The sequence below is a fragment of the Nilaparvata lugens genome, chromosome 1, assembly GCF_014356525.2.
Source record: "Nilaparvata lugens isolate BPH chromosome 1, ASM1435652v1, whole genome shotgun sequence".
Classification (NCBI taxonomy): domain Eukaryota; kingdom Metazoa; phylum Arthropoda; class Insecta; order Hemiptera; family Delphacidae; genus Nilaparvata; species Nilaparvata lugens.
The window spans coordinates 42,660,508-42,673,176 of NC_052504.1; the positions used below are offsets into that span (position 1 = coordinate 42,660,508).

Sequence of the window (12,669 nt, forward strand, 5' to 3'; positions counted from 1 at the left end):
ATCAAATTCAATTAAAGATGGCGGCTTAAATGGCAAAAATGTTGTCAAAAACAGGGTTTTTCGCGATTTTCTCGAAAACAGCTCCAACGATTTTGATCAAATTCATACCTAGGGAAGTCATTGATAAGCTCTATCAACTGCCACAAGTCTCATATCTGTAAAAATTTCAGGAGCACTGCACCATCTATGCAAAGTTTGATTTTAGATTCCCAATTATCTGGCTTCAGATACAATTTAAACAAAAATTTTCAAGTGGAAAAGATTGAGCATAAAAATCTCTACAATTAATATTCAGTAGCATTTTCACCTAAAATTGAAAATAAGCTCGAAATAAAAAAAAAGATTATTCAATTGCAAACTGTTGGCAACTGTTGATTCTATTGAATCAGCGTTTTTTTCCTGTCACCAGCTGGCTCAAATCTTAGAAAAGTAGATTTGAGATGCGAGGGAACACTAACGTCAGTTGATAAATTTTCACAACGGCAAGGAAAGTTGTGTGAGTGCACCACACCAGATTTTTGCAAATAAATTCCAAATTTAAAAAAATGAAATATTCGAAATAATACATTTAATTGAGTGTTACAAAAATTAATTCAACTTCAACTTCAACACTTGAAAAACGATCCGAGTGTTAGCATAGGGAGAAGATGGCATAAAAAGGTGAAATGTGTTTCTAAACAGTCATTTTTTCCCCAGTTGAACAGAAGAGAGAAAGAGGCAAAAATTTTACGGAACTTGAAAAATCGATATTCTTGGAAATTATTTCCAAGTATAAAAGAATAGTAAATTCTAAAAAATATGATAAATATACGCTGCTTTTGAAGGCCAAGTATTGGAAATTTATAACGGATGAATTCAATGCTTCGGAAAATGTCCTTGAAAAGAGAGAGACGAAGGCACTAAAAAACTTATATAAAAAAGAAAACGCTAACAAAAAAGTAAGTACCTACTTTTATTGGTTTTCAAATCGTATTATTATTGTTTGTGCATTGCCAAATTTGATTTTTATGAAAAATGTTTCATCCAATCCGTAAATAGTGCTCTAAACTTTCCCAATTAAATGTTTGTATTTTTTGTTTAAAGTGAGGTACCGTATGTAGCATTGCCGTCTGTGAGCGGAGTGTGAGCATGTGGCTGTTCTGTATAGGCCCAGAAGCTGTAGAGCTGCTGTCTCCTTATCATATAAAGATTATCTAAAGATACTCATAAAAAGAGAACTCCATAACAACGTAGTGAGCTTCTCCACTTTCTTTATTTACTGCATCGATTTTTGCTGATTTCCTATAATTATTCATTTTTCTCTGATGCTTTTTTTCTGATTTAAAGTTCTCTTTTTCTTTTGGCTGATATCTTTTCGCCACCACTTTGATTTTTTTCTAATTCAAATGATCCCATGAACGCAGCCAAATACAAGGAATTATTAATATTATTATTTATAGTTTCTATTAGTTTATAATTCCACAGCGAATTCTATAACTATGTAGTGAGCTACATTCTTTTCTTTATCCGGTGCTACAGCCCTAGGTGAGCCCTGGCCTCCTTCACAACACGCCTCCATTCTTCTCTGTTCATGGATCTTTCTTTCCATCCTCTCACCACCATCTTTCTCAGGTGATCCATCACTTGGTCCACTCACCTGTTCCTTCGCCATCCTTTTTTTCGTCTGCTGTGCAACTTGCTAATACTATGTTGGGCATTCTAGCTTCACTCATCCTCATCACATGCCCCAACCACCTTATTCTTTGGGCCTTAACGAGGCGTACTATATATATTCTCTCCTTTTATTAATGTTTCCATTTCTTCATTTTTTCTTATTCCATTGCTGCTCATTAACCTGAACGGGACCGTAAATTCTTCTTAATATGGATCTTTCAGTGAGCTACTCTACCTATCTTCAGATTTTACAGTATAAATTTTTCGGATTCCTAGTAATTGATAATTTTTCTCTTATATTCTCTTTTTTCTGATTTGAATGAGCTCATATAAGAGGAATAAGAGGAATTAGTTGATATAAGTATTATCATTTGTTTTCAGCAATTAAAAGTATTTTCAGTACCAGATAATTGTTTTTATCTGCTACACTATTATTTTTATAAGAGTGCATTTTTTATTCCAATAAATCTTTCTCATGAAATAGTATTATTAGAGTATTGAAGAGTATTATTCATCCACTTTTATCATGCTTTATACTTATAATACATTTTCATTTTACATGCATAATCTATAGTATATAATATCATAAATAAATGAATTGACTTATACAGGGTTGGGCAGGAAGGTATGGATCGATTATTTAAAACAACAGTTACACACTCATTTTTAAACGAAACTCAATTTTTTTTTTAGTGGAGTGTGGACAACTTCTCACAACGTCTACAGGAGTGAATTGGACAAAAACGGACTGCATTTAACAGATGTTAATTTTCGTACATAATTAATGTTTCAATTTTTTTCCTCTTCAATTTTCACAATGGCAACATCCAAGGCACACACTAAAAATAAAAATTTTGAGTTTCGTTTAAAAATGAGTGTGTAACTGTTATTTTAAATCATCCATACCTCCCTGCCCAACCCTATAGATGTACAAAATACAAAATACATTTCACGTTTGACGCATCATAACGTCTGAACTACTGACTAATCTGATTTGCATAAGAATTTTTAATCCACTGAGGATGCTTATAGGCCTATTTCCATTTTCATTAATCGATTAATTTTATTTCTGATAATTAAAACAAATTTATTCTCAATTTGTGATACACATTTTACATGAGATATAAGCTCAATCAGATAGTTTTTCTATTGTAAATTACCAAAGGTGTTGAAACTAAATTCAATATATTTGTGTTTTTAACAGACTGTTATAAAGCACGGGTAACACATGCTCGTTTCATTTATATTTTCATTATGTAATGTATGTGTAATTGAATGGAATTTAATTGAATTCTGTATTATTCCTCACAATAATCTATCAATTCAACTGGAATATAAAAAACACATTGATCTATCTAGTAATCGATTAATATTGGCTAGTGTGCTAAGTCACACTGGCTTGTCAAATTAGTCATTAATGAAATAATGATCTATTCAATGTATACTTATTGGCATATTTATTTGATTATTTTATTAATTTCTTGTTTATAGTGATCCACTTAGAATTACTAGTGGTAAACTTATTTTATTCTACAAGTTCTGCTAGAATTTTCATAACTTCACAAGTTTTCCATATTCTTTTTTAATTTTGAATGGTCATACATATTTTACACTTCCATATCTAACCTATTATCTATTGTTATTTAGCTATAAAATATATTATTAGTATAATCATAGAGAAACAATAGCGTAAGTAGATATCCCATGGTATAGGGCGTTTATGTCGCAACTTTTACTGTTATCTCAAGCCAATTACTGTAGATTATTGTCTATTTTTACTGTTTTGACCGGGTAAGAGCGTATGAACGGCACAATATGAGAGACTACCAGTGTCATAAAGCTTCACAGGAAAGAACTACGTGGACTATCAACTTGAGATAACAGTAAAAGTTGCGACATGAACGCCCTATACCATGGGATATCTACTTATGCTATTGTTTCTCTATGGTATAATGTACAGAATAACCCAAAACCACTACTCATGCGCTTAAGTATCCTCAGATTCATGATGGGTATGTTACTTTTGATCGCTCTGTATATTACTTGAGTTTATTCAATTAAAAAAACGATATGCTATACTAGGTTGAATCAACGAAAACATGTGGTGGGCAAATGAACCAATCGCCAGCACGAATTACAGAGGAACTCAGTGGGCATATTGAGCCGTTAGAAAGCCCTTATGACACCAGCTGTTTCCTCTATGAAGGTTGGTACTATATCATACAGAATTTTTTCAAATCACATTTCACTTTCCTTCATAATTTTTGTAGAAATGAGTTTGAGTTGGATTGTAATATTGCTAACACATCAAATCAAACGTTTAAAATCATGCATGAAACCTTCACATGTGGATGTGGTCGTATCCAGTAAGAGCTTAACCTAAATATAGGATTCTGTATATGAATTATGACCTCAAGGCCGGGTTCTACTACAAACATTTCACTGCGATGATCATTGTCAAAGATCTCTTTTCGAAAACTTTTGGGAAAGATTATTTCTCTTAATAAATATTTTGGAAAGGCTTCTCTTTGAAAATTATCAGATTTTCCCATGATCCGGCTAGAGGTAATCTACTAAAACTTGAACAATTGTTTACAACTTTTAAACCCTTCATTGAGAACTTAATTTTGTGTTCTTATTTCAATTTATTGTGTCCCAGTAAAGCAAAGATTGCTCTCGTAATACGCGATGGTTTCAAATAGTATTATTATATTAATATTTGCTATAAATATATATGATTGATGGAAATCATGGAAACAGTTCTTGGAATTATGTATCAACATCATGAACACAACTGTATCACATGAACACTTTCTCATTACAAAAATGAATTTGGATTCAATATTGCGGATCCAAGATGGCAGACCAAAATTTTGAAGCCACAGAAGTAGTTTTTTAATTGTTGTAGGATTCCTAATGAAACTTATCGTCAAATTTTCATTGTAACAGAAATATCAAAGTATTTCGATAATTTTCACAAAATCTGTATAACTGGAATACCGGTACTCCACAGTAAATGATAATAATAATAATAATATCGAGTGTCCTGGCTGGCTCAGGTCTGGTGTCAGAGTTTTCAGGTCGCAGCTGATCAATTTCAGGGCCTCTGACATGACCTAACGACTGCTTTTTAGGCAGCCGGGACCGACGGCTTAACGTGTCCATCCGAAACACGGGAGTGGCCCGAGATAAATATCTTGCCCGGGCCGGGATTTGAACCCGGGCCTCTGAATCATAAAGCCAGCATCTGATCCACTCGACTACGGCCACTCTACAGTAAATGATAAAATGGTTGAACTACTTCTTATAGCTGATATGTTGAGTTTGAATCTTTTCATATAGTATCAGATCGTCCTTTGTTTGAAGATTACGTCATAGGACTCCAGTTATTGAGTATAAGACAAGTCAGGTAAACAATTTTGAATAATCAACTCTAACAAACTTTTAAACTCCAACAAGTCCTCAACATTGAGCTTCACTGAACAGTACCGTAATCGTTTCTCAAATAGTTGAAGAAGCACTCTAACCTTCTGGTGGATGAAAATTGTTCTTCTCTAACACTAATTCAAAGAAAAGTTTATCAATACAAAACTCAGTTTCCGTTTGCGGCTCTATTGCAGCCATTGGTGTCATGCTATTTGACCACGTAAAAATCAATTAATCCTATTAAAAATTGAGTGGTATCAACCTTGCTTGGTGAAAACAGGAGTAATTTATAATGGTCAATATTTTTTACTATTTAGCCCAGAGGTTTAGGCACTATAACTAATCTGAGAAGTAGAAAATAATGTATACGCCACAGAAAATATAAAGATTCATCACTCACTCCAGAAGTTTAAAATAATCCGTTTGGACCTTTTGTATGCATGCTTTATTAGGGTGGCTACACACTCCTACTGCATTTGGATTGGCGTTTGAAAAGTTAAATTGAGCAAGTGCAGAGTGTACAATCAAAATTGATATACTTCTTAATTTAATTTTCTAAAAAATAAATCGAAATAATATTGTCTGACTCCAAAATTAGGTGGAAATTGAAGTATACTGAAAAAGGAACAGAAACTTCACGATTGTATATTATTTGCACAGCAGAAGATAGGAGTCGCTGATCAAGAGAGAACTACCGGGTGACAGCAAGTGACGGAAAGTGAAGCGACTTCACTACAAACAACACCATTAAAATCTATGTTTTGAGAGAGCAATTCAAGTTTCCAGCACGTTGCTACATCTCCCAGTTGCTCTATGGATCAGCCTGTGGAATTTTAATTTTAAGTCATCCAACACACATATACTATGAAATACTATTATTTTCTGTTGTCTACGTTCAGTAAACGAATTGGAGTGTTTCATGGAAATCTTTTTCTGGAATGAAATGTTAGTCAGCCGGTATCCTGAAATTTAATGAACTGCATCTGCTAAATTCTCCACATTGTCTGTTGCAGGAGAAAATCCATCGCTCCCTAGAGAAACTGATCCAATAGAAGTGGCCTCACTAGAATCATATTCTCCAGTTCCAGTTGAACGGCTCCCAGAAACTGCAATGACCGCGGAACCACCACAACAAAAACCACCATCACAACAACAGCAACAACAACAACAACAAAAGTGCATAACACCTGCAGCCAATGCTAGTAGAAAAAGGAGTAGAAGCAGTGACCGAAATATTTCTCTAGCGCTAGAGAATTACTCTAATGGAAAAATAGACATTTCTCAACAAAAATTACATTTTCATCGAATAGAACATGGAAAACGGATGGATATTTTGAAATTTGAGGAGGAAGCTGCAGCTAAGAAACTTGCAATTTTAAAAGTTGAGGAGGAAACAGCCATGTTGAAATTAGAGAAAGAGAAAATAGAAGTAGAAATTCTAAGAGAGAAATTAAATAAAGAGAAAAGGTAAGATGTATTTATTTGTTTTTGGGGTTGTGAACATTACTCTTAACTATTGAATATATTAATATATTTATTATTGTATGTACATGTACAGTGTATATTTATTATTGTATGGCTTTATTATTGTATGTAAAATATAGATTAATGTTTGTCCTACCTTCGGTGATTAAGCTACCTTACGTTTTATTCAACTCTCTCATGTAGATGCAGATCGATTTCCATACTAATACATGAAAAATTATATTGAGAAGGCTTGACTATATGAGAAGAGGTGAGTGGGTGAGTGAGAGGCATTGGAAGTGTACGACCCCCCCTCATAGCATTAGAAAGGAGGCGAAATGCCTTTATTACCGCTATGAGGGTGGATCGACCCATCCCAATTCCCCCAGCACGATCTATGGGATCAGAAGAGGTAGCAAGGTGTCTTCTTCAAGGTGACAACGTTGCCATTTCAAGCCTTCTAACAATCATCACCATCCTTCTTACTTACAGTCCCACTTACATTAGTGATAGATATGCCTGGGGAATGGTATGGAGGGTGGTAACTGTTTTGTATAGTGGTGCGGGCTATGAGGTAGCTGAAAGTCTACTTCTGCCAGTAGGACGGAGAGTAGCAGTGCGCGCCCAAGGCAGGTGGTCAGACTTTGAATCGGTGCTTGATCACCATCCTGTCTTGGAAGCGAATTTCGCCCTCCTCCTACTGCAGGAGGCAAACATTCATAGGCTACGCTCCCCAAGGCGTCCCCGGCTCATTGGTATTGATTTAAGACAACATCTAGATTTCGATTTTCGGTGTCGTCTTCGTCGTCGTCAACAACGTTGATCTATAAGCTATCTCAAATCAATCACGTAGGTTAATGCTTGTCAGATCGTGTACCTTTGCTGCAAAATGTGAGGTGGCTTTACCTATCTTATGTAGCATAAAACTTTATGGTACATAAGATAGGTAAACCCACCTCACATTTTGCAGCCGCTCATGCTCAGAGACAAGACTAACTTATATATTAATATGCAAACTTTTTGTTAAGTTCATCCATTTTTGAATGTAAATTGTCAGTGTTATGAATAAATTTCAATTTTCAAAAAATAAACTTACTGTTTGGTATCAGCCTCTGATGAGAGCGGACGCACTTTGGATAGCTCCCTTATCTATTTGTAAAACGAGCGTGTTTGATCATAATGAATTGCAGTAAATATATGAAATTAATAGTGTGGTCTTCAGAAGACAAAACGAATAAGGTCCAGTGCAGTGTATGGAAAGAGAATTTTCACGGACAGTGCTTGGGTCTTTGGTCTAGTGATGCTGACCTGAACGGTCTCCACATCTCCGGTCGTGCGTGGATGTGTGCTGACTGCGTGTGAGCGTTGGAGGAGTCGTAGCCACAGTGATGGTGGCATTGTGTGTAGTGTCGACACAAAGGACGTAAGTAGCTTAAAAAAGTTTATTCACGAACTAGGTGAAAAATGGACAGTGGTCTAAAACGTCTCGAACATGACTTAGGTGGATTGCTTGATTCGTGTCATGAAAAGCTCGAAGAAAACTCGAGCTTTATACTGGCTACACAGTATAGTATACTGGTAGTATACTACACAGTATTTGTATACTGGCTACACAGCAAGCTATCATTGATAAACAAAACCAGTTGATTGAATCTCTCAGATTGGAAAATTTAGCATTGTCTAAAAAAGTCACAGAACTATCAGTGAGATTTGATGATACAGAACAATATTCAAGGTTAAACACTCTTGAGGTTTACGGAGTTCCTGTCACTCAGAATGAAGACGTCTCCAGCATTGTAAAAGAGGTTGTTAAAGCCCTGGATGCTGCAATAATCGAGGATATGATCGATGCCTGTCATCGTTTGAAGCAGCAAAATAACCGGCCATCTTTTGGAATAATCGTACGCTTTGTTCGCCGAGCTATTAAGGAAAATATGTTGGAGAGGCGACGGGTGAAGAGGACTCTGTCTACAAGACATATAGGCATGACAATGGATACTCCCATCTACATAAGAATTTTAGAAGAATTTTATTTTCTAAAACAAACCGTGATACTCTCAATCACACAGTTGATACACAATCACTGTTTATCTCCTCACCACTTTTGTCGAATTAACATGATAAAATGATATCTCCTCCTTTTATACAACTCTCATGAGGTTTTATTCGTAGTAATGACGTCATTAAATTCTATTTATAGCAATTGCTATAAATGATTGTCATCATTACTTTTCCAGCAATTTTCTGAGTATGCTGTATTGTGATGCCGCACAGTCAACTTCAAAATTGCTGATTTCATCAATGAGTCTTTCCTGTGATGAGGTACATAACCGTTTTGCTGCTGGTAGACATTCATTATCTTCATCTGATGGGCAGAGTACTTCATCTGTTTATAGTGTGGTAGTACTACTGTCCAATTCCCTAAACTTCAATATCAGGAATTGCTTGATGCTCTGCCATCTCTTCATCATCATCCTCCTCCTCCTCCTCCTCCTCCTCCTCCTCCTCCTGAAGTACTGGAGTAACATTAGCAACCTTCTAATGTCTTCCACACACAAGAGTTTCAATTCCATCATCCTGAATATACCTTTTTTCATCAGCATTGCTTAGTGCATTCTTTTTCTGCACCTGAGTCATAATCTGATGCTTCCTGGTGCCAAACATCACTTAACTTAATAATAGTAATAATTATTATTATTGATGTATCTTATTGCATACAACCTTCAACTACTATAGTGAGGTCCACATTATAATGGCAGTGGAGAAAGATGGGAGAACAACATTGTCGATCCTCAGTCTTGTCAATACCTTCTATAGACGGTAGCTGATACAGGTTCATCGATGTTATATTAACAGTTCATTCTTGTTTAAAACAATTATATTTTATAAAGCAATAAATTATATTTTTCAATAATTTCATAATGAATTTTTATAATTACTATAAGATGAAATTATTAATTCTACATTGTTAAAAGACGATCTGGCAACAGAGCATTGACATTTGTCATTCGACAAAAGTGGTGAGGAGATAAAAAGTGATTGTGGTTAGTGCTTGCAATGGATCAGGATGAATTGCATATCTGGGATTATCAACTCCAAAGACTGAGAACATATAGAAAATGAAAAAAGATTTTGCCATTACTTTCTGGGAAGAATCTCGCTGCACAAGGCTTTTACTACACTGGTGAGAGCGATAAAGTCTGTTGCACATTTTGTTAAATTTATATTCTTATTTGAAAAGATTCTGCTAATCCATTTCAAGTGCACAAACGTGCTAGCCCAAATTTCAGATTCATGTGCGATGAACCAACACATAATACAACCATATTATCCGATGATAAGAATGATTGTATGTATTCGTATGATGAACTTGTGAAGTCATTCGATGAGGGTGAGGAAAAAACATGCACATCAGCTGAAAATGATTTATTCTATACAAGCATGGATTTGTGCAATGCGTTTTTTGTAAAATAATTCTAGATAGTATCAGGGAGAAGCCTTATCACACTCAATTCTGCCCTAAACGACGTGAAAAAAGTGGAGGGAATGAGGAAAAAGAGTCAATATGAATTGTGTGGGAGAAAGTAAGAGTTTAAAAGGCTGAGGAGGCTGCTATCAAGCATCATTCCATAATCATGTCGCCTACAAGCATCTACCAAGTTGTGCTATATGTATCATGCTGGCTCCTGGAGCCTCTGAATTGGATCCCAAGTATAAGACTGAGGATTTTCTTACATTGAGAGAGCATGGACTGGATACCTACAACATCTTCCATATCCATCAGTGTATACTAACATTACTAACATCCGGAAAGATAATCACAACCTTCCATTGATGTAATATTCCTGTAACATTGATGTAACCTTCTTGAGTCATAATCTGATGCTTCCTGGTGCCAAACATCACTTGCTCCCTGTAGACATCCTTGTTATCATATAGGCAATCTAAATAGTCTTGAAATATAATCTAGCGTTCAGCGTCTGGATGAGTTTTTGGAAGTTCTTGTCCAAGTATTGGTCTCTGCACTCCTTTAGCCATCTTTATCAGCCCACTCTTCAATTGGCTTGGATCTTTGGTGAAGTATCTGCAAGCGTACAGCTTTGACCTAAGTTCTACATAATGTGGAGCCCTGGCTGTATACTCATCCTTAAACTTTACGAGTAGGCCTACCATTTTGTTGGTTTCGGAATAGCATGGGTAGTCGGTAGGATACTCATTTCCTGCAATTTTTTAGAAAAAGGTCGCCAAATTTGGTAATTAAACAGCTATTATAATCTTTCTCACTTGCTTAGACTCTCTTTCACTCGTTTTCAATAGACTACGGAGAACTCTCTTCTGATCAGCTGCTACTTGAAGCTGCGTTTACACCGGAGTTAATAACACGATTTATTAACAAAAAGTTATTAACTTGACTGAATCGTCAAAAATTTATCTTAACAAAAGTTAATAACTCGTGTTTTCAACAGAAAATTCCTTATTCACAGATAGAAATAAATTGGAAGTTGCATTTGTTCAAATGCTAATTAATGAATAATTATTATTAAACGAACAATTGTACGTCAAAAGTTAGATTATTTGACCAATAACTTATCCTGAAAGTTACAGCATTATATCTAAAACAGTCTCCAACTTATTGAAGGGTTCCCATACCCTTATGACTCACTCTGTATAAATTATAATATTTACATTTTCATCTAGGGAGAGCACCCTCCTGGAAACAAAATTCTATGACAGTGACAAGATTATATTTATTTATTATTCCAGTTCTATTCAGTAAGTAATTTTTGTTTGTATGATTGATCTTAAAAACTTTTTTAATTCCCGTAGCGAAGCACTGGTGCCCTGCTAGTATTTTATAAAATATAATTCGACTGCATTATTCTAACTGAAGCATGGCTTAATTACGATACTGATTTAATAAACATCGATGGTTTCAATGTGTTTAGATCATTCAATAGTATCAATAATAATGATGGTATTGTTATCTACATTGATAGTGCCCTGTCTGTTTCGTGTACTGAGCTGTGTCTGGGAGGGGTTGCCACCTGCCTGAATCTTGTTTTCGACTGGTTTGGTCTGCCTTGCAATCTCCTAGCTATTTATCGCAGTCCAAATTCTAATCAGTTGCTGTTCACAAATGCCTTGAATGATTTTTGTGGCAAGAACTTTGATAACGCTGGCCTTTCGGCAGTAATTGGCGATATTAACTGTGACATACTTAATCCAACCCCAAATATGCAATTAGATCGCTACATGGAGGTGATGTATGCAAACGGCTTAATTTCATGTATTGATAAAGTAACCCGGCCTGATAGTAATACTTGTATTGATCATATTTTTGCAAAAATACCCAACAGAACAAAATTATCATCTTTTATCTTAAAATCCGAAATAACCGATCACTATCCTATCTGCTTAAACATAATTCATAATACCGGTAGTAGTAATTGTAATAATAACAACAATAACAATAGTAATCAATTTCATTCAAAAGTATGTTGGAGCAGAGTTAAACATTGTTTGCAATTTCAGTGCTGGGATGAAGTTTTGAATACAAATGATGTTGACAAAGCTACAGATTCATTTCTCAGTATCTTGAAAACAACTTTAGAGTCTAATTCAAGCAGTACCCCGATAACTTCAAAGAACAAAAAGATAAAACCATGGATTACGTCAGGATTAGTAATATCTATTAGAATGCGCGATAAACTTAGCAAAAAAGTGCGGGCCCAACCTTTTAATCTCGATCTAAAACAAAGATATATTAGGTATAGGAACTCGCTTCACTCTTTAATAAAAAATGCTAAAAATAACTTTTATAAAAAGAAGATAGATTCCGCAGCTGGTGATCCAAGAAAATTCTGGAAAATCGTCAATGAGATTTCAGGGCGTCCAGTTGGCAAGGAGGTATTTCCAGTCGGGGCTTTTGGGCACAAAACTTGTGATTCGGCTGCCACAGCGCTTGAAACTTTAAGCGATTCTTTTAACGAATATTTCTCCTCTGTGGGAAAACAACTGACGGAGGCTCTGAACCCAGTAGGACCTGCCGAGGTGGATGATGCTGATCATGCTACTCAGTCTGTATTCAACCTACAGCCGATCAGTTCAGAAGAACTTTATGGTGTT

At 35.4% G+C, this 12,669-nt stretch overlaps 1 protein-coding gene across 1 annotated transcript in view; it reads left to right on the plus strand.

Annotated features, from left to right (window-relative positions):
• The window catches only part of LOC111052104, a 62,047-nt gene extending 55,348 nt beyond the window's left edge, over nucleotides 1-6,699 (plus strand). The window contains exons 8-10 of the mRNA XM_022338727.2: nucleotides 697-938; nucleotides 3,736-3,859; nucleotides 6,093-6,699. Coding sequence (XP_022194419.2) covers nucleotides 697-938; nucleotides 3,736-3,859; nucleotides 6,093-6,550 — 824 coding nt within the window. The 3' untranslated portion in view covers nucleotides 6,551-6,699. The remainder of the gene's footprint in view (nucleotides 1-696; nucleotides 939-3,735; nucleotides 3,860-6,092) is intronic.
• The last annotated feature ends 5,970 nt before the right edge of the window (nucleotides 6,700-12,669 follow it).